Raw genomic sequence first — 26,251 nt, forward strand, 5'->3', positions numbered from 1 at the left:
GAATACATTTCCCAGACCTTGGCAACCACCACTCTCAAAAGGTAACCACTATTAAGAAAATCCAACACTGAATCACTTCAACAAATTATGGTAATGAGTGCATTACAGCAAAAACTTCTACAAATTACCAAAAGTCCTAACATGCAGAGCAGTTGTACATAGAATCACAGAATTTCTACTGTGCAAATAGAGGCCATTCAGTTAGGAGGTTAGATTCAAACTTAGGTCCCTGGTGTTATGAGGCAGCAGAGCGAACCACTGTGCCACCCTATCACACACTCAAGCTAGACTACTGTTCGTGATGCAGAGTGATACCAACAGCACAGGTTCAAATCCCATGTCATCTGAAGTCACCATGAAGGACCTGCCTTCTCAATCTCACCCCTCGTCTGAAGTGTGGTGACTCTCAGGTTAAACTTACCACCAATTATCTCTCCCTGATGAGAGAGCAGCCCATGGTACTCAGAGACTATGGAAACTTAAATTTCACCCTTTCACTGCATTGCGACCTGTACTGAATATCACTGACACATAAGAGTACTAGAAAAATTCATCAGTGGCGACTTCACCACAAGATCCAGATTAAATGGGAGGATCAGTAAACAAAAGCTAATGTCTTTCTTAAAGCCAGCTCCACAAGATTTCAGGCAGAACTACAAAATTAGCTTCAGTGAAGTGGACACTGTATCTTGATAATCAAGACTATTTTCTCCACTTGGTCCCTTTTGCTCAACTCTCCAATGGCTAAATTTCCAAGGGAGGACAAAGGTATCTGAACTCTGAATGAAGTGAGGCAGCAGTGGCATTAATGACTGCAGAGAGCTTGCCAACAATTGTTCTAAATGACAACAAATTGTCCATCACACTGTATTGCACTTTGAGTTAAATCTTAATGATGAGGCAGAGCAAATGTCAAATTGATATCAAATTAATAGCCAATGGAAAACAGTTAGCCACATTGCTGTTGACCATTTTATGGTGTAGACTTAAGTGGACTCAGTTTCCACTGACTGAGAAGCTACAGAGCAAGGGAATGTGACAATCAGCTGTCTAATAGCAGCTACTGAACTGAGGCTTGGTGTGTACAAAATTAGTTTAATATTTGGATGTACATTGAGTGGCTCAGTGGTTAGTACAGCTGCCTCACAGCACAGGGATGCGAGTGCTATTCTGGCCTTGAATGACTGTGTGGAATCATAGAATCCCTATAGTATGGGAGCAGGCCATCTGGCCCATTGAGTCTGCAAAGACCCCGCGCCCCCCCCCCCCCCGAAGAGTTCCCTATGCAGACCCATCCTCCATACCCTATCCCTGTAACTTTGAATTTTTGCATAGTTAATCCAACTAGCCTGCACATCCCTGCACACTACAGAGCAATTTATCATCGCCAGTCCAGATAACCTGCACATCATTGGACTGGAGCACCTGCAGGAAACCCACACAGAAATGGAGAGAATGTGCAAACTCTACACAGAATCACCCAAGGGTGAAGTTTGCACTTTCTCCGTGTCTGCATAGGTTTCTGCTGGGTGCTCTGTTTTCCTCCCACAGTCCAGTGATGCGCAGGTTAGGTGGATTGACCATGCTAAATTGCCCCACAGTGTCAAAGGGTTTGCAGGCTGGGTGGATTAGCCATGATAAATTGGGGTTACGGGGGTAGGGTGGAGATCTGGGTCTAGGTGGGATGTTCTTGGAGGGTCGGTGCAGGACTTGATGGGCCAAATGGTGTCTTTCCCTGCTATAGGGATTCTCTGATTCTATGATATACATCCTTGATTATTACATAGAAGTGTCAAAAAGACATCCTGTCCAATGAGCACAGAGATCTACCAGAGTCCAGTCACACAAAGATCCATGATAGAAACTGACAATCAAATAGGCATCATCCTCAAACTGAGGGACAGCTGAAGACAATGAAGATACTTCTTGGATTTAGGAAATGTGGCAGCCAATTTGGACACAGCAAGCTTCACAAGCAACAATGTGATAATAATCAGATAAACATTAGCAGTGTCAGTTATGGAAATAATATTGACCAGAAAGTGTTTTGGGACTTTCAGATTAACTTGACAGTAGAAGGGCTTTGATTTAACATCTCAACTTAAGGACAGTACGTCAAACAGTGCACCATTTCCTCATTATTTAACTGAAAGTGTTAGCCTGAATCATGGGACTGCATCAATTTTGTATTTTATTTTTCTCTCTTTTTGTAGGAATTCCATCAGAAATCTTGCCGAAAGAATAATTTTTCAGACAAGTCATGCAGTCATCAAGGAGCTCCAGATGTTTGTGAAATTGTTTATTCTGAGTACTATTTTCTTCTCCATGATGCTGGGAGGTAAACTCATATGAAAAAGTGGCCAGAACAATAAAAATAACATAAAACAAAATAAACGTAAATCACCCTATAAAAGGATTTATGTATGGATGTATTGATTATGCACCATGCTACATTTCTGCGTCTGCAAGGTACAGATTCATCAACTCCCGTTTTGTGGACTGTAATAATGTAATTCACCAATTTCACTGTATAGTATAGATCAGCGTCACACACTTTCAGTTTTCTTAGTTTATTGCAGTATTTTTTGAGAGAAGAATCTTTATATTTAGAAAAAAATAAATTTCTAATCAAATAGAACATTGAACATTACAGCGCAGTACATGCCCTTCGGACCTCAATGTTGTGCAAACCTATGGAACCAATCTGAAGCCCATCTAACCTACACTATTCCATTCTCATGTATATGCCTATCCAATGACCATTTAAATGCCCTTAATGTTGGCGAATCTACTACTGTTGCAGGCAGGGCCTTCCATGCCCCTACTACTCTCTGAGTAAAGAAATTACCTCTGACATCTGTCCTATACTCATCACCCCTCAATGTAAAGCTATGTCCCCTCGTGCTAGCTATCACCATCTGAGGAAAAAGGCTCTTACTCTCCATCCTATCTAACCCTCTGATTATCTTATATGTCTCAATTAAGTCGGCTCTCAACCTTCTCTGTAACGAAAACAGCCTCAGGTCCCTTAGCTTTTCATCATAAGACGTTTCCTCCATACCAGGCAACATCCTAGTAAATCTCTTCTGAACCCATTCCAAAGCTTCAACATCCTTCTATAATGCGGTGACCAGAACTGTTCACAATAGTCCAAGTACAGCTGCAACATGACGTTGTGAATCCAAAACTCAATCTCTCTACCAATAAAAGCTAATACACCATATGCCTTCTTTATAGCCCTATCAACCTGGGTGGCAACTTTCAGATCCATGTATATGGACACTGAGATCTCTCTGCTCATCTACACTGCCAAGAATCTTACCATTAGCTCAATACTTTTTATTCTTGTTGCTCCTTGCAAAGTGAATCTCCTCATACTTTTCCATTTGCCACCTCTCAGCCCAGCTCTGCAGCTTATCTACATCCCTCTGTGACCTGCAAAATACTTTGGCTCTATCCACAACTCCACCGACTTTAGTGTCATCCGCGAATTTACTAACCCATCCTTCTCCGCCCTCATCCAGGTCATTTATAAAAATGACAAACAGCAGTGGATCCAAAAGTGATCCTTGCAGTACACCACCAGTAACTGAACTCCAGGATGAACATTTCCTATCAACCATCACCCTCTATCTTCTTTCAGCTCATCACTTTCTGATCCAATTTCAGTGCACTTTGGCTTTGTGTGTGTGCTGCAAACAATAAAAATTTGCTTGACTGAAGTTTATCCCAGTGACTTCATTTATAAATCATGTTTGCGAGTCGCAATTTCACTATTTGTAACATTCTCGGAGAATATATCTCACACAACTGGTGGGAATCTACTATACATCCAAACTGATTTTGTACTTGCTCAGCATCTGCTCATTGGGTGCTATTTGTCCTCTCCCTTGTTTACAATTTCCTACTCAGCATAAAGCTGTGTCCACAGAGCTCGGCACCACAAAATGAACAAGAGCAAATGGCTAACTTTCTTTTTCATTGGTATTCAATTGCCATTTGCACTGTTGCTTGAGGTGAATTTACATTTCTTTTTTCTGAGCCTTTGTGACACTAGTTATGACATTGTGATATAGATTGACTCTGTGCAAATGCAACATAACACTTGATAGCTTAGGCAGTTTATTAGCTGATGTCTAACCTTGTATCTGCCAAGGGTGGGATGGCGACCTCCACTGATGAGCATGTCTTCTCCTCTCTCCAAAATGCATCGTACTGAACGGCCTGTCCTGCAGCACAAAGAGAATCAAATTACATCAGTCATTTAATCGTGACTCTCAGAGCAAATGTTTCACAGGCCTTTAGTATTTATAAGTCATAGAGATGTACAGCACAGAAACAGACCCTTCAGTCCAACTCATCCATGCCTACCAGATATCCCAACCCAATCTAGTCCCACCTGCCAGCACTTGGCCCACATCTATCCAAACCCTTCCTATTCATATACGCATCCAGATGCCTTTTAAATGTTGCAATTGTACTAGCCTCCACCACTTCCTCTGGCAGCCCATTCCACACAAGCACCGCCCTCTGCGTTGAAAAGTTGCCACTTAGGTGTCTTTTATATCTGTCCCCTCTCACCCTAAACCTATGTCTTCTAGTTCTGGACTCCCCCGCTCAGGGATAAGACCTTGTCTATTTACCTATCCATGCCCCTCATGATTTTATAAACCTCAATAAAGTCACCCCTCAGCCTCCAATGCTCCAGGGAAAATATCCCTAACCTATTCAACCTCTCCCTATAGCTCAAATCCTCCAACCCTGGCAACATCCTTTTAAATCTTTTCTGAACCCTTTCAAGTTTCACAACATCTTTCTGATAGGAAGGAGACCAGAATTGCATGCAATATTTCAACAGTGGCCGAACCAATGTCCTGTACAGCCGCAACATGACCTCCTAACTCCTGTACTCAACACTCTGAACAATAAAGGAAAGCATACCAAACACCTTCTTCATTATCCTATCTACCTGCGACTTTATTTTCAAAGAGCTATGAACCTGCACTCCAAGGTGTCTTTGTTCAGCAACATTCCCTAGGACCTTACAACGAAGTGTATAAGTCCTGCTAAGATTTGCTTTCCCAAAATGCAGCACCTTGCATTTCTCTAAATTAAACTCCATCTGCCACTCCTCAGCCCATTGGCTCAGCTGATCAAGATCCCATTGTAATCTGAGATAACCTTCTTCACTGTCCACTACACCTCCAATTTTGGTGTCATCTGCAAACTTACTAACTATACCTCTTATGCTCACATCCAAATCATTTATATAAATGACGAAAAGTAATGGATCTATACCGATCCTTTTGGCACTCCACTGGTCACAGGCCTGAAAAACAACACTTCACCACGTTCCTCTGTCTTCTACCTGAGCCAGTTCTGTATCCAAATGGCTAATCCTCCTTGTATTCCATGAGATCTAACCTTGCTAACCAGTCTCCCATGGGAAACCTTGTCCATATAGATCACATCTACCACTCTGCCCTCATCGAACCTCTTTGTTACTTTTTCAAAAAACTTAATCAAGTTTGTGAGACATGATTTCCCATGCACAAAGCCATGTTGACTATCCCCAATCAGTCCTTGGCTTTCCAAATTCATGTACGTCCTGTCCCTCAGAATTCCCTCCAACAACTTGCTCACCACTGATGTCATGTTCACTGGTCTGTAGTTCCCTGGCTTGTCCTTATCTCCTTTCTTAAATAGTGGCACCACGTTAGCCAACCTCCAGTCTTCTGACACCTCACCAGTGACTATTGATGATACAAATATCTCAGCAAGACAGCCAGCAATCATTTCCCTAGTTTCGCACAGAGTTCTCGGGTACACCTGATCAAGTCCTGGGGATTTATCCACTTTTATCCATTTCAAGTCATCCAGCACTTCCTTCTCTGTAATTCGGACATTTTTCAAAATGTCACCCTCTATTTCCCTACATTCTATATCTTCCATGTCCTTTTCCACAGTAAACACTGATGCAAAATACTCGTTTAGTACCTACCCCATCTCCTGCAGCTCCACTATGCAACTCACTTTTACTTGGATCTCTCTCTCTTTGTTACTGCCCTGACTAAAGTTCTATAGTTCATTTCCATTATTAGACCTGATCATTAAGCGTAGCAGGAATTTTACCCTATGGACACCAGTCTATTAAGCTTTATGACTTGTACCATTGAAGAAAGGATGATTCCAAATCAGTCATTAAATCTACAGTGTAACCACTACAACACCATCCTCATGTTGTGGGTTCTGAAGACCATTCTCAAGAGTTACGTGTTAATTGAAGAACTGTGTTCATAGAGGACACTATTCCAAGACAGCCACATGGCAGGCTCAGGACAAAATGCAGAACATATGGAGTCAGGACTGCATGGATTATAAATTGGATTTAGCCTGGGTATATTGGAGGAAGCTGGAAAGTGGTCTTCCACAAAGACCAATGTTATGAGTCTTTCAAGTTCGGCTGGACTTGGACCTGTGTCACTAAAATCAAAGGTGAAGGACTGACCACTGTGCATCAGCAAGGCCTCCTGAAAAAGCAACATCTTACACTAAAAAGAAAGTATTGAAGAAACTCAGCAGCTCTGACAGCATCTGTGGAGAGAGAACCAGTAATAACATTTCAAGTATGATATGACTCTCCTTCAGAACTAGAAGGGACCCGGAAATTGTGTTGTGTTTACAGAAAAATGTCAAAACATGATCTGTGTTTTCTTTTCCACAGATGCTGCCAGACCCGCTAAGTTTCTCAAGCTTTAATTTCAAATTTCCAGCATTTACAGTATTTTATCTTTATTCCTCTCTATATTAAACACAACTCCAAACACTTACTTGTGAGCTGCCACTGCTGCAATTGCAGCTATTCTGGAGGCTTTCCTAAGCTTTCCACCAAAGGAACCGCCAATCCTTTTGACACGGACTGTGACTCGATTGTATGGAATCCCCAGTGTCTCTGCAATTAGTGACTATCAGAAAAGCAAATTATATCAACAAATTGTATTTCTCCAAAGATCCAACTCATTAAGGCTTAATTTGAGTGGGAAAGCAGTCTCATAAACAAGAGGATTGCCAACTCCACCCCAACCAGACAAAAGCCTTTTTACCCTCATCTCCATTACATTTACAACTAACGAATGAAAACTTTCAAAGAACATTCAAAATAGACACATTATCTTTCAATATCCTATTGATTTTATTCCAGTTTCTTGCAGCAGCCTCTAATCCACATTACCTTCTGGAGAATCCTGAAGCGTTAGGAAGCCTAGCAAGTAGTTGGGTGCAAAAGCAAGCAAACATGCTTTTGTTGTGGAGTTTTCTGCCAACATCTAAGGGTTTAAGACAGAATGGCCAAGGAAAAGACCAAATTCAGAACTGTCTTCAGGCTCAGGTTTCGTTATAACACAGTTAATTACATATTAAGGTCTAAATATAGCTATGCCCAAGATTCAGAGATAACAGACTCTAATGTAACTATTCCGATTTTGAAAGTCAATTTTCTCTTTGTGCTTCTATCTACCTTAGTGACTCCATCCACAGTTTGTAATATATGCCTAGTGAAGACTAGGTGCATGACATCATTACAAGGTTGCTCCAAGGTATAAAAGATAAAAACAAGGACTGAAGATGCAGGGAAACCAGAGTCTAGATTAGAGTGGTGTTGGAAAAGCACAGCAGGTCAGGCAGCATCCAAGGTATAAAAATCCTTACACAACAAACATGGCTAATTTCAAAATGCATTCCTGATGTTCTGACCAAAGCAGCACATTGATAACTGTTTGGTTATTTGGCCTTTGAAGGCAACCATATATGGATACAGTCATGGGCACACAAGGGGAATCCCAAACAGGGCAGTTTTAATACATTGCAAGTCTAAGATTTGCTTGTGAGGCCACATGTATCACTCTTGCTTTTCCTGACACAGAAAAAAACTAAAAACTGAAATGTAGAAACTTCATTTTGCTGGCTCTTTATCCAGATACTGGAAATTTTTAGCTTAATATTGAGCACGTCAGCACTGTTCCTTCATTCAGGACACAGGATCAAAAGATAGTTATTGATATGAGGTTAACCCAAGGGATCCCTGAAAACAGATTCCAAACCAATGTCAGCAGTCTTAGGAGAGTGAAGAATAAAAGGAGAGGGAGCAGGGTTAAACCTAAGACTGACTCCCAAAACTTGGTGACCAAAATAATTTGTGTACAAAAACCAAGCAGACATTTTACAAACAACAGTCAAGCATTGACCTAACTTTTACCAAACTGGACCTTGATCCATTTCTTGGCATGTTATGCTTGTGACGCTCAACCAAACTGCTGTTCCTTCTTACATTCCGTAACGTCAATGTTTCTTCCCTTCTTGTGAAGATAGAATTATCTTGGTTATAGTGGTAATACTTCACAAGAAGATCCAAATGGCTGATCTCAATGTACACATGGAAGCAGGAAGCACATTTCTGTTGATGGGTGAGTCCAGAACCAGAGGACACAATTTAAAAATAAAGGGTAGACTATTTAGAACAGAGTTGAGGAGAAATTTTTTCACCCAGAGAGTGATGGATATATGCAATGCTCTACTCCAGAAGGCAGTGGAAGCCAATTCTCTGGATACTTTCAAGAAAGAGATGGATAGAGCTCTTAAAGATAGTGGAATCAAGGATTATGGGGATAAGGCAGGAACAGGATACTGATTGTGGATGATCAGCGATAATCATAATGAATGGTGATGCTGCCTCAAAGGACCGAATGGCCTACTCCTGTACCTATTGTTTATTACCAAAAGAGAAAATGCTGGAAAATCTCAGCAGGTCTGGCAGCATCTGTAAGGAGAGAAAAGAGCTGACGTTTCAAGTCTAACTGACCCTTTGTCAAAGCTAAAAAAAGGGAGAAATAGGGAGGTATTTATACTAGGCTGAGAGAAGGTGAGCCATGGCTCCAGAAGCAAAAGGTAGCAATAAAGAAGAGGTAATGACAGTGCATAGAGAGATTATAGGGAGATTGTTTATTGTCTATTTGAAGTCTGAGCAGCGTTTAGTTGTGTTACCAGTAATCTGTCCTGAGCTTGACCTCATCCTATCATCCTTCCTTGTCCCTATTGTCTAAGACAGACACTAAAGATGTGTAAGAGAAGACAAGACGATTAGTCAAAAGCATCTAGAGGAACAATTTAGAGAAAAACCCAGAGAAAGGCAGTTGAAGATAAAACTAGATCCATTGGAGTTGTTTTGTGAGTAATCTTCCTTGTTACTTTCAAGTCTCTGATGTGATTCATTTTCCATTACAGAGATGTGGCTGCAGAGTGACCAAGATTAGGAACTGAATATTAAAGGATATTCAGGAGGGATAGCAAAAGGATAAAGGAGATGCGGTAGTGAAGATAATAACGAAAGGGATCAATGTATCAATGAGACAGGATCTCTGATTGGAAAAACAGGATGTATGTAGAATCTGAAATAAAAACAGAAAACTTTGGAGAAGTTCAACAGGTTTAGCAGCGTCAATGCAAAGAGAAACAGATTATGTTTCAAATTCTTCTTCAGAACTGGAAAATAATGTTTTCTTTTATGTGATTGCAAGAGGAGAAGGAGGGGAAAAGATCAAGGGGAAAAGATAAGTAAAATGTGATGTGAGCGACACTCCAATGTTACCCATAGAAGCCGTATTAATCCTCCCAACTCAAACTTGAACATCCTTCCTGCAAGCAGAGTGGTTGAAGAAATCCTTCCTGACAATGTACATAAACACAGAAACATAGAAACTAGAAGGAGGATTAAGGTATTTGGCATTTTGACCAGCTCTATCATTCAATAAGATCGTGGCTAATCTTCTAGCTCAATGTCACTCTCCCAGAGACAGAGACAGAGCAGGAAAATCTAGTGAGGCCAGCTACCCTGACATCCCATCAGTCAGTAAGGCCAAAGCTATAAAGAAGAAGAAAAGTCCCAAAGTTCAATGGGTGAACAGACCCTGGAGGCACCAGCACTTTGCAAGAAGGATAACTGTGGACACCCAACATGACAACACCACATGACCAGGAACAAGCAAATCTCCTGCAAACAACCCAGAGTCCCATGAATCATAGAATTCCTAGAGCATGGAAACAGGCCCTTCAGCCCAACAAATCCAAACTGACCTGCCAAAGAGTAACCCAGTCAGACCCATTCCCCAACTATCCTATATTTACCCCTGACTAATGCACCTAACCTCCACATCTTTGGACTGTGGGAGGAAACCGGAGCACCCAGAGGGAATCCACGCAGACACAGGGAGAATGTGCAAACTCCACATAGACAGTCGCCAAAGGCTGGAATCAAACCTGGGTCCTTGTCACTGTGAAACAGCAGTGCTAACTACTGAGCCACCGTGCCGCCCCAGTGAGCAAAGGGATCTTGGCAACGGCCCACCCTGAGATCCACTTTCAGAAGCTCCACTACAAGGGATACTGTAAGTTGAGGGCTACATTTTGCTTTATATTTCCAAATTTATTTCATTTTTACAGTTATCTGATTTACCAATGTGGAACTTAGCTATTTAAAGTGAACTGGGACTATATTTCAACTTAAAGAGTAAAGGTATATTCTTAACTTCTTTTCTCCTGAGAAAGACCCTGTGGAACCCAATAAACTTCACTTTTAACATTGACAGCACATTCTTCACATGTGAAGTCATGATCTTTAGAAATGTAACCTCAAATTTAAGTGAAGACGTACTATACAACTTCATTTAAAGGGTTAGAATTAAAGATGGAGGAATGGTATAGAATAATGCGGAAATTCAATTAGGTACGTGTATTTATAGGTTCACATTGTACCAATGAATAGAATACTATTTTCATTGTTCATATCTCCTTGCAAATGGAATCGCAGGTAGATAGGATAGTGAAGAAGGCATTTAGTATGCTTTCCTTTATTGGTCAGAGTATTGAGTACAGGAGTTGGGAGGTCATGTTGCGGCTGTATAGGATATTGCTTAGGTCACTTTTGGAATATTGCATGCAATTCTGGTCTCCTTCCTATCGGAAAGATGTTGTGAAACTTGAAAGGGTTCAGAAAAGATTTACAAGGATGTTGCCAGGGTTGGAGGATTTGAGCTATAGGGAGAGGCTGAACAAGCTGCGGCTGTTTTCCCTGGAGGGTCGGAGGCTGAGGGGTGACCCTATAGAGGTTTATAAATCATGAGGGGCATGGATAGGATAAATAGACAAAGTCTTTTCCGTGGGGTGGGGGAGTCCAGAACTAGAGGGCATAGGTTTAGGGTGAGAGGGGAAAGATATAAAAGAGACCGAAAGGGAAACTTTTTCACGCAGAGGGTGTTACATGAATGGAATGAGCTGCCAGAGAAAGTTGTGGAGGCTAGTACAATTGTAACAAATAAAAGGCATCTGGGTGGATATATGAATAGGAAGGGTTTGGAGGGAAAAGGGCTGGGTGCTGGCAGGTGGGACTAGATTGGTTTGGGATATCTGGTCGGCATGGACGTGTTGGACTGAAGGTCTATGCTATACATCGCTATGGCTCTATGTAGGCTGCTGTAGGTACATGCGGGGACTTACAATCAAGCTTGCAAGGTTTGACTAATATACTAAGATTACTTATACATATGCAGTGTAAATAGCTAGTTATTCACCTGTAAAATTATAGATCTGCCCCTCTGTGGTTCTCAGTATCAACTCACTGCAACATTCAATGTCTAAGATGCTATGATTTTTGGAAGCACACCTCAATGAATCACCAACTTCAAAGCAAGAAAGCAAAGGAGGAGGAGGCTAGGGGAGGAACAATTGCATTTCCTCTGACAGCAGTACCATAACCAGCAGAAGTAGGTCTCTCACTTAATAAATTGTTGGAAACAAACTGGCATATAGCCATGAGAATCAAGCAACAATGAGTGTGTTGTGCTGCCATTAGATTGGTGACCAAAATCAGATTGAATTACACTGACTTACCTGGGTAAATTTCGGATACTGAGTTGAGCAAACAACTTGAACTTCTCTATCCTCGTTTTTGGGAACGACGAGAACACTATGAGTTTCCATGTAGAAATGCTCCTGTCCTCCAATATGGATTTGTCCTGTGAATAAAAATGCTGGAACTGAGTCTTAAAGATGTTTGCACAGTGACTTAGAAAATCACACATACAGTCCACTGTCCAATTAAACGTGGAAAAATACTGACACAGGCCTCCATCCAATTTCTCACTACAATAGAAACATAGAAAATAGGAGCAGGAGTAGGCCATTTGGCCTTCAAACCTGTTCCCCCTTCATTACAATCATGACAGGTCATCCAACTCAGTAGCCTGTTCACGCTTTTCCCCATGTCCTTCAGAATTAACTATGGGGAATGACCTAATTAGATCATTTTCCAATTCCTGAGCAATTGCTCCATTTCTGCAAATTTGTCAGGGCGAAATCATGTCTGAAATTTTTGATTGAGTCTTTTCAGGAAGAGGGCGAGATGTGCTAATCAGGATAGTGCAGGAATTCAGTAAGGCCTTTGACAAGGTCTCACATGACAGACTGATCCAGAAGCTAACAGGCCATAGGATGAAGGTTGATTTGGCTAATTGGATTCAAATTGACTTAGTGACAAGACACAGGGGGGTGAAGTTGAAGATTGTTTTTGTGACTGGAAGCCTGTGTCTAATAGCATACTGCAGGGTCCAGGGCTGGATCGCTTATTCTTGGTGGTGTACAATAGTGCTTAAGACATGAATGTAGGAGATTTATTCAGTACGCTCACAAATGACACAAAAGATGGTGGTGGCAAATAGTGAAGAGAAAACTTTAGGATGATGTAGATGGACTGGTCAGATTGACTGAACAGTACCAAAAATAAATTAATCCTAAAAAGTGTAATTGCATTTTGTAAGTACTAACAAAGCAAAGGAATACACAATGAATGATGTGTATTCCTGTGTACTCTGGAAGTACACAGTCAGTTTATGTCCATAGATCCATAAAACTAATAAGACAGATAGATAAGATGGTGATGGAATATCAGATATTTACTTTATTCATTAAAATATCGAATGCAAGAACAGGAAGATTGTGATGGAGCTGTGTAAGACTGTGTAGGCCACAGCTGCAGTACTGTGTGCAGTTCTAGTCACCACACAAGAGGAAGGATGTGATTGTCTGAGAGAGTGCAGAAGAGATTCACCAGGGCATTGCTTGGGCTGAAGCAATTCAGGTATGAAGAGAAACTAGATAGACTGGGATTGCTTTCCTTGGAGCAGAGACGGCTGAGGAACACACAAAATAGATGTACAAAATTATGAGGGGCACAGATAGAGTGGCTAAGAAGAAATTGTTTAGTAGAGCGATTAATAACCAGGAGCATAGATTTAAGTGCAAGAGATTTAGAGGAATTTTAGGAAGAGGTTTTTCACCCAGATGGTGGTGGTGGTTTGGGAGGGGGGAGGGGAGCATGGTGGGGAGGAAGGGAGTGGTAATCTGGAACATGCTGCCTGGAAGAGAGGTCAAGATGGGAACCATCAGCGAGTCATAGAGATGATACAGCACAGAAACAGACCCTTCGGTCCAACTTGTCCATGCTGACCAGATATCTCAAACTAATCTAGTCCCATTTGCCAGCACTTGGCCCATATCCCTCTAAACCTTCCTATTCATATACCCATCCAGGTGCCTTTTAAATGTTGCAATTGTACCAGCCTCCACCACTTCTTCTGGCAGCTCATTCCATACACGCACCACCCTCTGTGTGAAAAAGTTGCCCCTTAGGCCTCTTTTAAATCTTTCCCCTCTCACTCGGAACCTATGCCCTCTAGTTCTAAACTCTCCCACCCCAGGGAAAAGACCTTGTCTATCCATGACCCTCATGATTTTAAAAACCTCTATAACATCACTCCTCAGTCTCCGATGCTCCAGGGAAAACAGCCCCAGCCTATTCCGCCTTTCCCTATAGCTTAAAATCTCCAAACCTGGCAACATTCTTATAAATCTTTTCTGAACCCTTTCAAGTTTTACAACATCCTTCTGAGACCAAAGTTGTACGCAATATTCCAAAAGTGGCCTAACCAATGTCCTGTACTGCCACAACATGACCTCCAAGCTCATGACTCAATGCTCTGACCAATAAAGGAAAGCATACTAAACACCTTCTTCACTATCCTATCTACCTGCGACTTTATTTTCAAAGAGCTATGAACCTGCACAACATAAGAAATCTTTAGATGATCACTTTAAGCAGACAAGTTTACAGGCTACATGCTGGAACATGGCACTAGAGTTGATAGTTGCTTGATGATTGGCAGGACACGATGGGTTTCTTTCCATGCTATAGAAACTCTTATGATTAAATTAATCTAATTATCTTTAAGACTGGAGCCAATTAGGATTAGAGCATCAATATAAAATTTCTATGGACTAGAATATTTTGGAATATATTCTTGTTCCTTCCATAGCCTTGAACTCTCGAAAGGAAATATGACCGCTCAATTGAAATACAGCCAGTGAACCTCTGTATAAATACAAATGAAAACATTCCTAATTTTATCAATGCAAAGTTGTGCAAAACTTAAAATGCTGGTCATGATTTTAGACAACAGCCCATGAAGTAACAATTTACCAAACTCTATGATATTTTACTGTACCTTCTACTTGTTGGTCAGCTTTTTCAAATGCTGCATCAACATTTCCATTCTCCAGTTTGAAGTGGGCATAAAAGGATTTATGCTGAATTGCATCCTAGACAGGTGTCAAAATCATTGGCATTTTATTAACATCAATCACAATTAAGCACAATCTCAAATCTATAGAGATGGCATCAAAATAATCCATGAATAATAACTCTTCTTCTATCAGAAAGAAACTTTGACTTCCCACACCCCCACCCCTCACCCAAATCCCTCCTCATACCTTTGATTCTTCCAAAGAAGAAATCACCTATCATCCTAGCTCCACATAAACCTCCAACTAGAACTCCCTGCCTTGACCCCTTTTAAACATCACTGTGTTCCCTCATCATGCCACAAACTCTCCATCTCAATCCCTCCAAACGTACTACCATGTTTGCTTGCCTACTGCTGTCAAAACTTCCTACTGTTTTCCCTTGCTCCACAGCATCCAAAAATCCAGTGTTGTCTTATAGGATCATACAGCATGGAAACAGACCCTTCTGACTAATCTGTGCTGACCATGTCCCCAAACTAAACTAGTCCCACTTGACTGCACTTGGCCCTCATACCATCTTGCCCATTCCCCAGAAATATTACGCTCTTCACTCAGTGTCACTGGGTCAAACACCTGAAACTTCCTCCCAAATGTTGCAATGGATTAACTATATCAAATGAACTGTAGAGGTTGAAGAAGGCAGCTTACCACCACCTTCTCAACTTCTAAGGATGGGTAATAAATGCTAGTCCAGCCAGTGAAGCCTACATTCACAGAATGAATTTTTAAAAAGCTTCCTCCCAACATTCCATTGTGTTTCCTCACATGATGTACTGTGTAGTGTTGCTGACCTCGTAATACTGAGGACCAGGCTGATATTCTGGAGTCATAGGTTCAAATTCCACCATGGTAGCTGGTGAAATATAAATTCTGTTAATAAATCTGTAATACAAAGGTAGTCTCAGCATTGATGACCCATTATACTAACAACAATTGTTGTAAAAGAGTTATCTGGTTCACCTCTAAAGTTCTTCAGGGAAGGAAACCTACCATCTTTACCCATTCTGAGCTACTTGAAACTCCAGACCCCCAACAATTTGGCTGTTTCTTGACTGTCTTCTGAAAAAGACTAGCAAGTCTCTCATTTAGAGATGAGGTTGTTGACTTGTTCACTGAGCTGGTAAGTTTGCTCACAGACGTTTCATAACCATTCTAGGTAACATTATCAGTGTGCCTCCAATGAAGCATTGGTGTTCTTAGATAAGCCAAACAGAGACATGCATGGGATTTCCTGGAAGCCTGGCACTCAACCGGAACTCCATTAACAAACATGTAGAGTTGGACCCCATATACTAACCAATAAGATACAGAACCAGCATCAAAACCAGAAATGACACCACCAACCCCAGCAGACCCAGACAAATAAATAGCAAGCGGGACAGAACATCAATGCTTCACATGAGGCACACTGATGATTTTACATAGAATGGTATCAATTCAGCGAGCAAGTCAACAACCTCATCCACAACCTGAGCTACAAATCTTCTTGAAAACTCTGAGTATTAACAGATGGACAATAAATGCTGTCAGAAATGCCCACACGCACATAGAAAAAATATAACTCCTTCAAACCTTCCACTGCAGTTCCCCTCCCTACTTTCACAAATCTCCCACTGTGTTCCCTATCTCCACTCCTTGAAACCTCCCTCTGTGTTCCCTCACCTCCAAACCACTCAGTGTTTCCTCGCCCCATTCCCTCCAAAATCTCTCACTGTGATATATGTCAGCTTTCTCCCCAGAATAGGCTCTCCTAATGCCATACCCTGACACCTCCACTCCACTAACCTTCATTTGTACATGTCTCCCAGATGAATGCCACCTTTTCACACATCATTTATTTACACCTTTCACCCACACCAGTACTGCTCACATTCTCCCTATTGGGTAAAGTGTAGCAGGCTATCATATAATTGGGTGTTTGAGAAGTTCATATAACGAATAACAGAGACCCAGTAGTGAATTAGAGATTGGAATTTAATTGTCAGAGTCCAGTTTTTTTGAAAGTAGAATAATAGGTACCAATGAATGAGTTACAGATTGGAGTCAAATTGGGAGGTTTATATAGTTTACTTATTGTAAACAATACCCATGAATGAGTTAAAGGCTTCAATACATCAAGAGAGTCACACAATAATGGATACTCAGGAGCGAGTAACAAGATGGAATGTGTTCAAGGGGGCTGGGCACTTTATATACCAATATATATCATTGTTTTCTTTGCTCTTATATAGCACAACCTCCAAAGTGAGGATAAGGGGTTCCAGCTCTTCATACGATATCTTCACGGCTGCAGCTGCCATCTTGGCATGTCGCTGGTTGTCTGCAACGATTCCACAGATAATATGTCCCACACAGGTTACCTGCATAAAATAAAGTATGTTAAGGGCCAGGACTGACTCAAGAGGCAGCAAGTGTTCTCACAGTATGTGTGTAATGTCTCCGTCATTAAAGGCTTGAGCAAGAATTTTACAACTACTGCAAGTTGCTATTTGGGACCAGATCTTCTGGTCTCTGAAATGGACGGTGCCCCAAAGGATGTAGTGGAACACTGATGAGAGAATTGTCTAGCAACTTCTAACAATGGATAATAGCCCACGGTCAAAAGTTTCCAATTCTGAATTAAAGTTGGGATCTTCAAACCGTTCTGTCTCATTAAACTGGATAATTACCGAGTAACTATGACAGATTATTGGCAGTCCTAATTTCTGGCTTACAACTGAATTTCCTAACTCCTCCCAATCTCCTTACTTTCCTCCAATTCCTTCAGACCCAACCCAACTATTACCTGCGCACATGCCCACACACATGCCCCCCCCCCCCCCCCCCCCCACCCCATACACTGCACCCACCCCCACCCCTAACCCCTCACCATACCAGGCCACAGACTGACCTTAACCCTCCCCTCAAAGCACCTCAGCCTGACCTGACTACACTAACTTGACCCGATTGGCCCCATCCAACTATCCCCTGAACCTGAACCCCAGTGACACACACATACCCTCAGATACTACCCCAATGATCCAACCTGACATAACTGCTCTACCTCCCCATCTCCCCACCATCCATCCTATGCCAATGTGACCCAACCACATCGTCATGCCAAGTGACCCCCAAACTGCCAACTACCCTGTGTCCTCCACATCTCTGACCAAACCTGACAGTCCTGCTGAGCCTTAAGGTCCCTCTGCAACTTGGTCCAACAGCCCTCTGAGCCGACCTACACCTTCAGCCACCTGTCATCCAATCTCCTCACTCAGGCATCTCCTTACTCAGGCTTCCTGCTTACCCACTTGCCACCAAACCCTCACCCACACCTGTGCCATTATCCCTTCATCCACCTGCCATTCTACCTCTTCACCCACCTATCACCCTATCCCCTTACCCAGCTGCCTGAGTACCCTCTTACCCACCTATCATCCCAAGCCTCACCAATTATCTATCTTACCCTTCACCCACCCATCTGCCACCCTATCCCATCACCCACACACCTGCCTCACTATCCCCTTCCCTTCCTGTCATCGTCCCTCTCACACATCATCAACCGAATCCCCTTACCTACCTACCTGCCACCTGACTCCTTTAATCATCTTCCCACCTGGCTCCCTGAACCACCCATTTACCACCCTAACCCTTACTCACCTTAAATTACTTCACTCAAAGGCTTATAAGTCTTTGAATTCCCTACTCCAGAGGGGTTCTCCATGTGGTGCTCTATCATTTAATACAATCAAGGATGGGATAGACAAATCATTGATCTCTCAGTGAATCAAGGAATATGGGTAATGAACAGAAAAGTGAAACTGAAGAACAAGATCAGCCACAATCGTACTGTATGGCAGAGCTGAAGCGACAGGCCACTTTGTCTACTCTTGCACCTATTTCGTAGGTTCTTGAAACTCAGTATTAAATCTGCAGAGGAGGCGTGATTACAAAGTTTGTAAGTTTTACAAAAATTGGCCATGTGCTTGATGGTGAGGAAGAAAACTGCAGACAACAGGAAATTATCAATAGATAGGTCATTTGGGAAGAAAAGTGGCAAGCTGTATTTAACCTAGAGGTGTGCGGTAATGCATTTAGGAAGTAAAGTAAAATAAGCAAACACACAATAAATGGCAGAATATTGAGAATGCTAGAGGCTGTCAGGAAACTTGAAGTGCATATCCACAGATTCCTAAAGATAGCAGAATTGGGTAGAATCTGGTTAAGAAGTCAGACAATACTGTGTCTTATAAATCACGGCAGGGTGAGAGCAGAGTGTAATTCCAAAATTCTCTGTATTCTGGTAAGGCTGTAGGTCAGGCATTGCAGACAGCTTTGATCATGACATTACAAGAATAATCCGTTTGTATTCGAGAAGAAACAGCAGAGATGTATAAGGGTGTTGCCAAGATTGGAGAGTTTTGGGTGAAGAGAGATTAAATAGGCTGAGGCTGTTTTCTTTATGCAATAGGGCCTCCAGTAGCAGATGGTGATAGTAAGGGAGGGTACCAAACAGGGAAGCTAGATAGAACCAGCAGACCCTTTCTGGAGCGAGATAGACACAGCTTTTTAGAATCCCTTTACTGCGGAAACAGGCCATTTGGTCCAACAAGTCCACACCACCCAGACCCATTCCTCTACGTTTACCCTTCACTAATGCACCTAACCTACACATCCCTGAACACTATGAGACAATTTAGTATGACCAATTCTCCTAACCTGCACATGTTTGGACTGTGGGAGGAAACCAGAGCACCCAGAGGGAACTCACACAGACACAGGAAAAATGTGCAAACTCCACACAGAATGTCACCCAAGTTGGAATCAAACCCAGGTCCCTGGTGTTGTGAGGCAGCAGTGCTAACCACTAAGCCACCATGCTGTCACAAAGCATTCCTCGACTAATGTGTGATCTATAAGCTCAATCCAAAGTAAATACTCTCTTTTCCTTGTTTTAACGTTACCTTCTGTTAATATTTACAAAGACCTGAGCCAGGGGAATAAATAATTCCTGCTTTGTGATCTTTAAGCCGTCTGTGCATTTAAATCTCTCATATGGTTGCTAGGATTCCGCAGGCCAGGCATCAAAGTAGTGATGGACAAGGTTGACGGAGTACCTAGCAAGATGGAGTGGATTGGAGATTTTGAAACTGTCAATTTTCAAACAGGAGGCCAAACTTGATATAGATTTTTAGGGCCTCAGTCATTCACAGAGGAAATTGAACTAGAGGGCTTTATAAGACATTAGAATTCATTTGTGAACTGTAATGCTCCTGCCACCTTCATATTTGTGACGCAGAAGCATTTGATGACCTGAATTTTCAGTCCAATGTGTCTTTTGCTCAACATTTGAGGTGAACCACAAAACACTGAGCACTGTCTGAGCCTGCTTGTCAAAGTTAAACCTAAAAAGTCAAATTAAGAGTCCCAAAGTTTCCAGGTAAAAGTACAGTACCTTGGCCATTTGTTACTGAGGAAGGCAGTACACCTCAAAATGAGAAAATTAAGTGGTACAGAAAAGTGGTCCCAGTCCAAGACAGAGAGTGAAATGCGTGGATCAGCTGGTTACAATAGGAGTTTCTGCAAGGCTATATGCAGTTAGCCCCTTTGCCTGACAACTTCCCAAGAAAACTAAAGAATGTTATAGAATCTTGTGGGAAAGGATGTACAAGACTTGACATTTCACAGAACATCGCAAAGAGTTGGAACCCAGCCGAAGAAGACTCTTTCTGGATCCTTAAACAGAAGATTATTTCATTGCTGGTGCCTGGCTACTGATTTCCATCTCCATTTCATACTGGAAGCTGTTGCATGTTCTTGGCCTAGGAGCAGTGCTGTCACAGATTGAAGGCCAGAAATGAATGATTGTCACTTATGCCAGTCAGAGTCTCAAACCAAATGAGAGAAATATGCAAAACTACACCAGTGTGAAGTAATAGCTTTGAGTAGGGTATTTCCCAGAAATTCAAAGACCTTCTGATTGGTGCAGAATTTGAAGTATTTACAGACAACAACACATTCAGCTGCTTTCAATGTCCATCAAGCTTGGAGCAACAGAAACCCAATGGTCAGGTAAACTCAATCAGTTTTAATTCGAGATCTGGTACATGACAACCAAAAGTGATGGAACAACTGATGACTTTAATCAGAAAGCTGCCCATAGAAGGAACCCATGCCAGCTCAGTTTAAGAGGTCTGTGCCTGATGCTGCGCCCATAGCCTATGTCAAAGGCAGCATTCCAACCCCATGTTCTCTACAACCTTTCAACTAAGATTCAGCAGACAGTTACCAATGTACTTATGAGTGAGGCCAACCAAGTTTAGAGAAGTAGAACCAGATGCAGCTTCACCTCTACTGTCTATCTCAAAAGATGACTGCAGACAGCGATCACATACAACACTTTTGGAAGGCTCACATCCATCAACTTGGCACCAGCTGATGAATTCCAAGTAGGCATGGAAACTACTGAAGTGCTGGATGAGGATCAAGGAAGAGGGGATGGTCCTTTAATAGCTCACTGATAACAATGAGAGAGAGAGAGAGAGAGAGGTGAGATAATTCATTTTCCTGGAAGCCTCATGCATCAAATGTTGGTAGCAGTTCAAAGTCAAGTAGGATACTAAGCAATAGGAAAGATGATTGTTTTGAACAAAAAGCAGTGTCTCTAGCGTGGGAGGGCTGCTGATATTAATGACTATTGTAAAAATATGAGAAGTGTATTTTTGATTGAAGTGAGTGTGGGTCTGTAGGAGAGGGGATGATTGGGGATAAACTAGGATAGATTTGTTGAAGATCATTAAGGGTTAAAGATGGAACCTTTTTCCTTCGTATACTAATGGACTTCCCAAGGTAAACAGGATGTCTTTGAAATATTGGAAGGGGAATGCACAGCTTGCTTGATAAAGTTTAAATCAAAAACTACGACAGTCATTATATTCACAATGGTTAATAAAATTGCAGCTTTTGAAGAATAGTAAACATAATCAGGATTGATAATGGGATTGACAAAAAGTGCAGCTTTTACCTCACTTTCACACAGAATCTCATCCATGCCAATGTTCTTCCCTGGGATATCCTGAGTTGTGATGATATCAAAAACTCCAGGGAGCTGCAGTGCTTTCGATGCATCAATTGACCTGAATCACAGTGAGAAATAAACATGGATGCAGTAAATGGATAACTGGGTTTAAAAGTATATGACATAAGAAATAAGAGCAGGATTTGGGGAGTTCTTGTGGTACAGCAATAGCCAGGAGACCCAGGCTCAAGTTCCACCTGCTCCAGAGGTGAGTACATTGACCAACAAGTTGATCACAATTTGTTAGTGGCCCTCTTGTGGTGCAGTGGCAGTGGCCCTACCCTTGGACTGGGAGGCCTGGGTTCAATTACCACCTGCTGCAGAGGTATGTAATAATATTCCTGAGGACGTTGCTTTGAAAACAGGTTAATTAAAAAAATTGAAGGCAATAGTCCATTTTGTCTATCCCATTCAATAAGAACATGGCCAATCCTCAATCTCAACTTTCCACCTGAATCCAGATAGATACTGCAAGTGATTAGGGAGACAAATGAAATGTTGGTATTTATTACATAGAACATTACAGCGTAGTACAGGCCCAATGGCCCTCGACGTTGCGCCAACCTGTGAAACCAATCTGAAGCCAATCAAACCTACACTATTCCATTATCATCATTATGTTTATCCAATGGCCATTTAAATGCCCTTAACATTGGTGAGTCTATCACTGTTGCAGGCAAGGCATTCCACACCCTTACTACTCTCTGAATAAAGTACTTACCTCTGACATCTGTCCTATATCTATTACCCCTCAATTAAAGCTATGTCCCCTCGTGCTAGCCATTAACATCTAAGGAAAAAGGATGGTGATGACTAGCACTGTCCACCCTATCTCACCCTCTGATTATTTTATATGTCTCAACTAAGTCACCTCTCAACCTTCTTCTCTCAAACAAAAACAGTCTCAAGTCCCTCAGCCTTTCCTCATCTTAGATGTCTCTATTAAGTCAGCTCTTCACCTTCTTCTCTCAAACAAAAACAGCCTCAAGTCCCTCAGCTTTTCCTCATAAGATCTTCCCTCCATACCAGGTATATCCTGGTAAATCCTGGTAAATCTCCTCTGAACCCTTTCCAATGCTTCCACATCCTTCCTATAATGTGCCGACAGAACTGTACGCAATACTCCCAAGTGCAGCCACACCAGTGTTTTTGTACAGCTGCAACATAACCTCATGGCTCTGAAATTCAATCCCTCTACCAATAAAAACTAACATACATTACGCCTTCTTAACAACCCTATCAATATGGCTAGCAACTTTCAGGAATCTATGCACATGGACACCAAGATTTCTCTGCTCATCCACACCACCAAGAATCTTACCATTAGCCACCACCACTCTGTATTCATGATACTCCTTCCAAAGTGAATCAACTCACACTTTTCCGCATTAAACTCCATTTTCCACCTCTCAGTTTAACTCTGCAGATTATCTATGTTCCTCTGCAACCTGCAACATTCCTTCCACACTGTACACAACTCCACCAATTTTAGTGTCATCTGCAAATTTACTAACTCATCCTTCTATGCCTTCATCCAGGTCATTTGTAAAAATGACAAACAGCAGTGGCCCCAAAACAGATTATTGCAGTATACCACTAGTAACTGAACTTCAGGATGAACATTTCCCATCAAACAACACCCTCTGTCTTCTTTCAACTATCCAATTTTGATCCAAATCGCTAAATCACCTTCAATTCACTGTCTCCGTATTTTCTGAAACAGCCTACAATGGGGAACCTTACCAAATATTTTACTGAAATCCATATACACCACATCAACCGCTTTACCCTTATCCACCTGTTTGGTCACCTTCTCAAAGAACTCTATAGGGTTTGTGAGGCATGACCTACTCTTCATAAAATCATGTTGACTATACCTAATCAAATTGTTCCTTTCTAGATGATTATAAATCCTGTCTCTTATAATCCATTCCAACACTTTACCCACAACCGAAGTAAGGCTCACTGGTCTATAATTACCAGGGTTGTCTCTACTCCCCTCCTTGAACAAAAGGACAATATTTGCTATCCTCCAGTCTTCTGGCACTATTCCTGCAGACAGTGATGATATAAAGATCAAAGCCAAAGGCCCTGCAATCTCCTTCCTAGCTTCCCAGAAAAATCTAGGATAAATCCCATCTGGCCCACGGACTTGTCTATTTTGACACCTTCCAGAATTGCTAACACCTCCTCCTTGTGAACCTCAATCCCATCTAGTCTAATATCCTGTATCTCAGTATTCTCCTTGACAACATTGTCTTTTTCCTGCATAAATACTGACAAAGAAAATTCATTTAGTGCCTCTCCTTTCTCTTCAGACTCCACGCTCAACTTCCCACTTCTGTCCTTGATCGGCCCTAATCTTACTCTAGTCATTCATTTTATTCCTGACAGAAAGTTTTTTTATTCCTGACAGAATACCTATAGAAGGCTTTAGTGTTTTCTGTGATCCTACATGCCAAAAACGTCTCATGGCCCCTCCTGACTCTTCTGAGCTCTCTCCTTAGGTTCTTCCTGGCTAACTTGTAACTCTCAAGTGCTCTAACTGAGCCTTCATATTTCATCTTTACATAAGCCTCCTTCTTCCTCTTGACAAGAGATTCAATTTTTTTAGTAAACCACGATTCCCTCGCTTGACCATTTCCTCCCTGCCTGACAGGTACGTATTTATCAAGGACACAGTAGCTGTTCCTTGAACAAGCTCCACATTTCAATTGTGCCCATCCCCTGCAGTTTCCTTCCCCATACTACATATTCTAAATTTTGCCTGATCACATCATAATTGCCTTTCTTCCAGCTAGAACTCTTGTCCTGTGGTATATACCTATCCCGATATAAACAAGGAGATGGAACGTCAAAGATGGATTTCTACAAAGAATTAATGAAGCTGCATCGGTATAGTTCATTTGAAAACGAATGTAACTTTATGAGAAGCGGGTCGGAGAAGGTTCTCTTGACTCATTAGGAACAGGAGTAGTCACTCAGTCCCTTGAGCCTGCTTCACAGTTCAATGAAATCAAGGCTGATCTGTGGCCAAATCCCATATACCGGCCTTTGGCCCAAATAGCACAATACCTTTACCTAATAAATATTCATCAACCTCAAATTTAAAATTAACAACTGATTCAGCTTCCACTGCCACTGTGGAAAAGAGTGTCAAACCTCTACCATCCTTGTGTGCAAAGTGCTTCCAAGGCTGTAACAAGCTCGGGAGCTGAGTGGTCCTTGTGGAACTCAAACTGAGCATCATCATAAACTATACTTTATTACACAGTCAATAGCATCTTTCATCGCTTTGCTGCTGATCAGAGATACACCAATGGAGACATAATTGGATGGATTGGATATCTCCTTCTTTTTGTGGATGTTTAAATCATCAATACATTGTCATTGTAGCAGTACCAGTACAACTTGGCAGGATGTAATTGTAAGATCCAGGCGTTAGGCTGTATGTAAACTGGAACAGCATGCAAATAGGAGACAAGCTGCAAAGTTAGAATGTGTGTGAAATAGAACAATGGAATAGAGTGTGTTCAAGGTTTGATCATGAGAGAAATCAAAAGGGAATATTGTATGAGGTAAATGGAACAGGATTTAATTGTGGGAAAGCTCAAAACAGCTTAAATGGGACTGGGGCAGCCATAAGGAATTCAGCATATTGTTGCTCAACAGTGTGACTGAAGCTTTGCAATCAATCACAGATCGATTAATTGAATAAGCTAATACCTCTTTATGAAATCTAGTCAGCTCTTAGAATTGGGTTACCATCTTTAATCGGACTGAAGCCATGATAGGATCGACTTAATTTACCGGCACTTGAAAAATGTAGCTCTCCATCCCATCACTCCCCAGCATAAACATTTCTTTCAGATATGATGGTAAGGCTCTGGCCACCTCCAAAATCTCCCAGCCAAACGCTTTATGACCAGATGAGTGGTTGAGAGATATGGTGAGAGAGTCACCATAGATGATCTGTTAAATAGGGGAAAATAATTGGGCTTTACACCTTTTCCTCATTCCTGTTCCTGTTCTTACATAAAAATGGTTTTCAGTTTTTCCCCAGGAGCAAAATTTCACTTTGCAGTTGATGAACTTACACAATCTTTGCATGAGCTTGTGTGCTGGTGACTAATGCCAAAACCAGCTCCCCATCCTGCCTCGGTATATCATCACAGTAAACAGCCTCTCCAGTTGCGTGCTTGATCGCAGAAAGGTGCATCACTGGCTGCCCGACTCCATCCCCAGAAAACTGATCTGAAAAAACTTTCTGTATAGAAAACAAAATCATTGTCATTTAACGCTCTGAACAATCCTGGAATTTTTCTAGCTTAAATAGTTGGAGCTTTCCTTCCCCAGTAAGAAGTTGTATCGCCACAGAAATCTACAGGACAGAAAAAGACCCTTTGGGACATTGAGTCTGCATCAGACAGAAACAGCCACATAACTATTCTAATCCTACTTTCTAGCACTTGGTCTTCTTGTATTCTTTGGCACATGTGCACACCT

At 41.7% G+C, this 26,251-nt stretch overlaps 1 protein-coding gene across 8 annotated transcripts in view; it reads right to left on the reverse strand.

Annotated features, from left to right (window-relative positions):
* Positions 1–26,251, reverse strand: part of LOC122551442 (aldehyde oxidase 1-like) — a 142,707-nt gene that overhangs the window by 47,083 nt on the left and 69,373 nt on the right. For all 8 annotated transcript variants that reach the window (XM_087988902.1, XM_087988896.1, XM_087988895.1 and 5 more), the window contains 7 exons: positions 25,843–26,012; positions 21,692–21,803; positions 16,926–17,048; positions 14,610–14,703; positions 11,941–12,065; positions 6,832–6,965; positions 4,142–4,229 (listed from right to left, as the gene is read on the reverse strand). In XM_087988902.1, coding sequence (XP_087845028.1) covers positions 4,142–4,229; positions 6,832–6,965; positions 11,941–12,065; positions 14,610–14,703; positions 16,926–17,048; positions 21,692–21,803; positions 25,843–26,012 — 846 coding nt within the window. The remainder of the gene's footprint in view (positions 1–4,141; positions 4,230–6,831; positions 6,966–11,940; positions 12,066–14,609; positions 14,704–16,925; positions 17,049–21,691; positions 21,804–25,842; positions 26,013–26,251) is intronic.

The sequence above is a fragment of the Chiloscyllium plagiosum genome, unplaced genomic scaffold (genome assembly GCF_037043375.1).
Source record: "Chiloscyllium plagiosum isolate Xiang-an unplaced genomic scaffold, Cpla_swu_hap1 HiC_scaffold_7, whole genome shotgun sequence".
NCBI lineage: Eukaryota > Metazoa > Chordata > Chondrichthyes > Orectolobiformes > Hemiscylliidae > Chiloscyllium > Chiloscyllium plagiosum.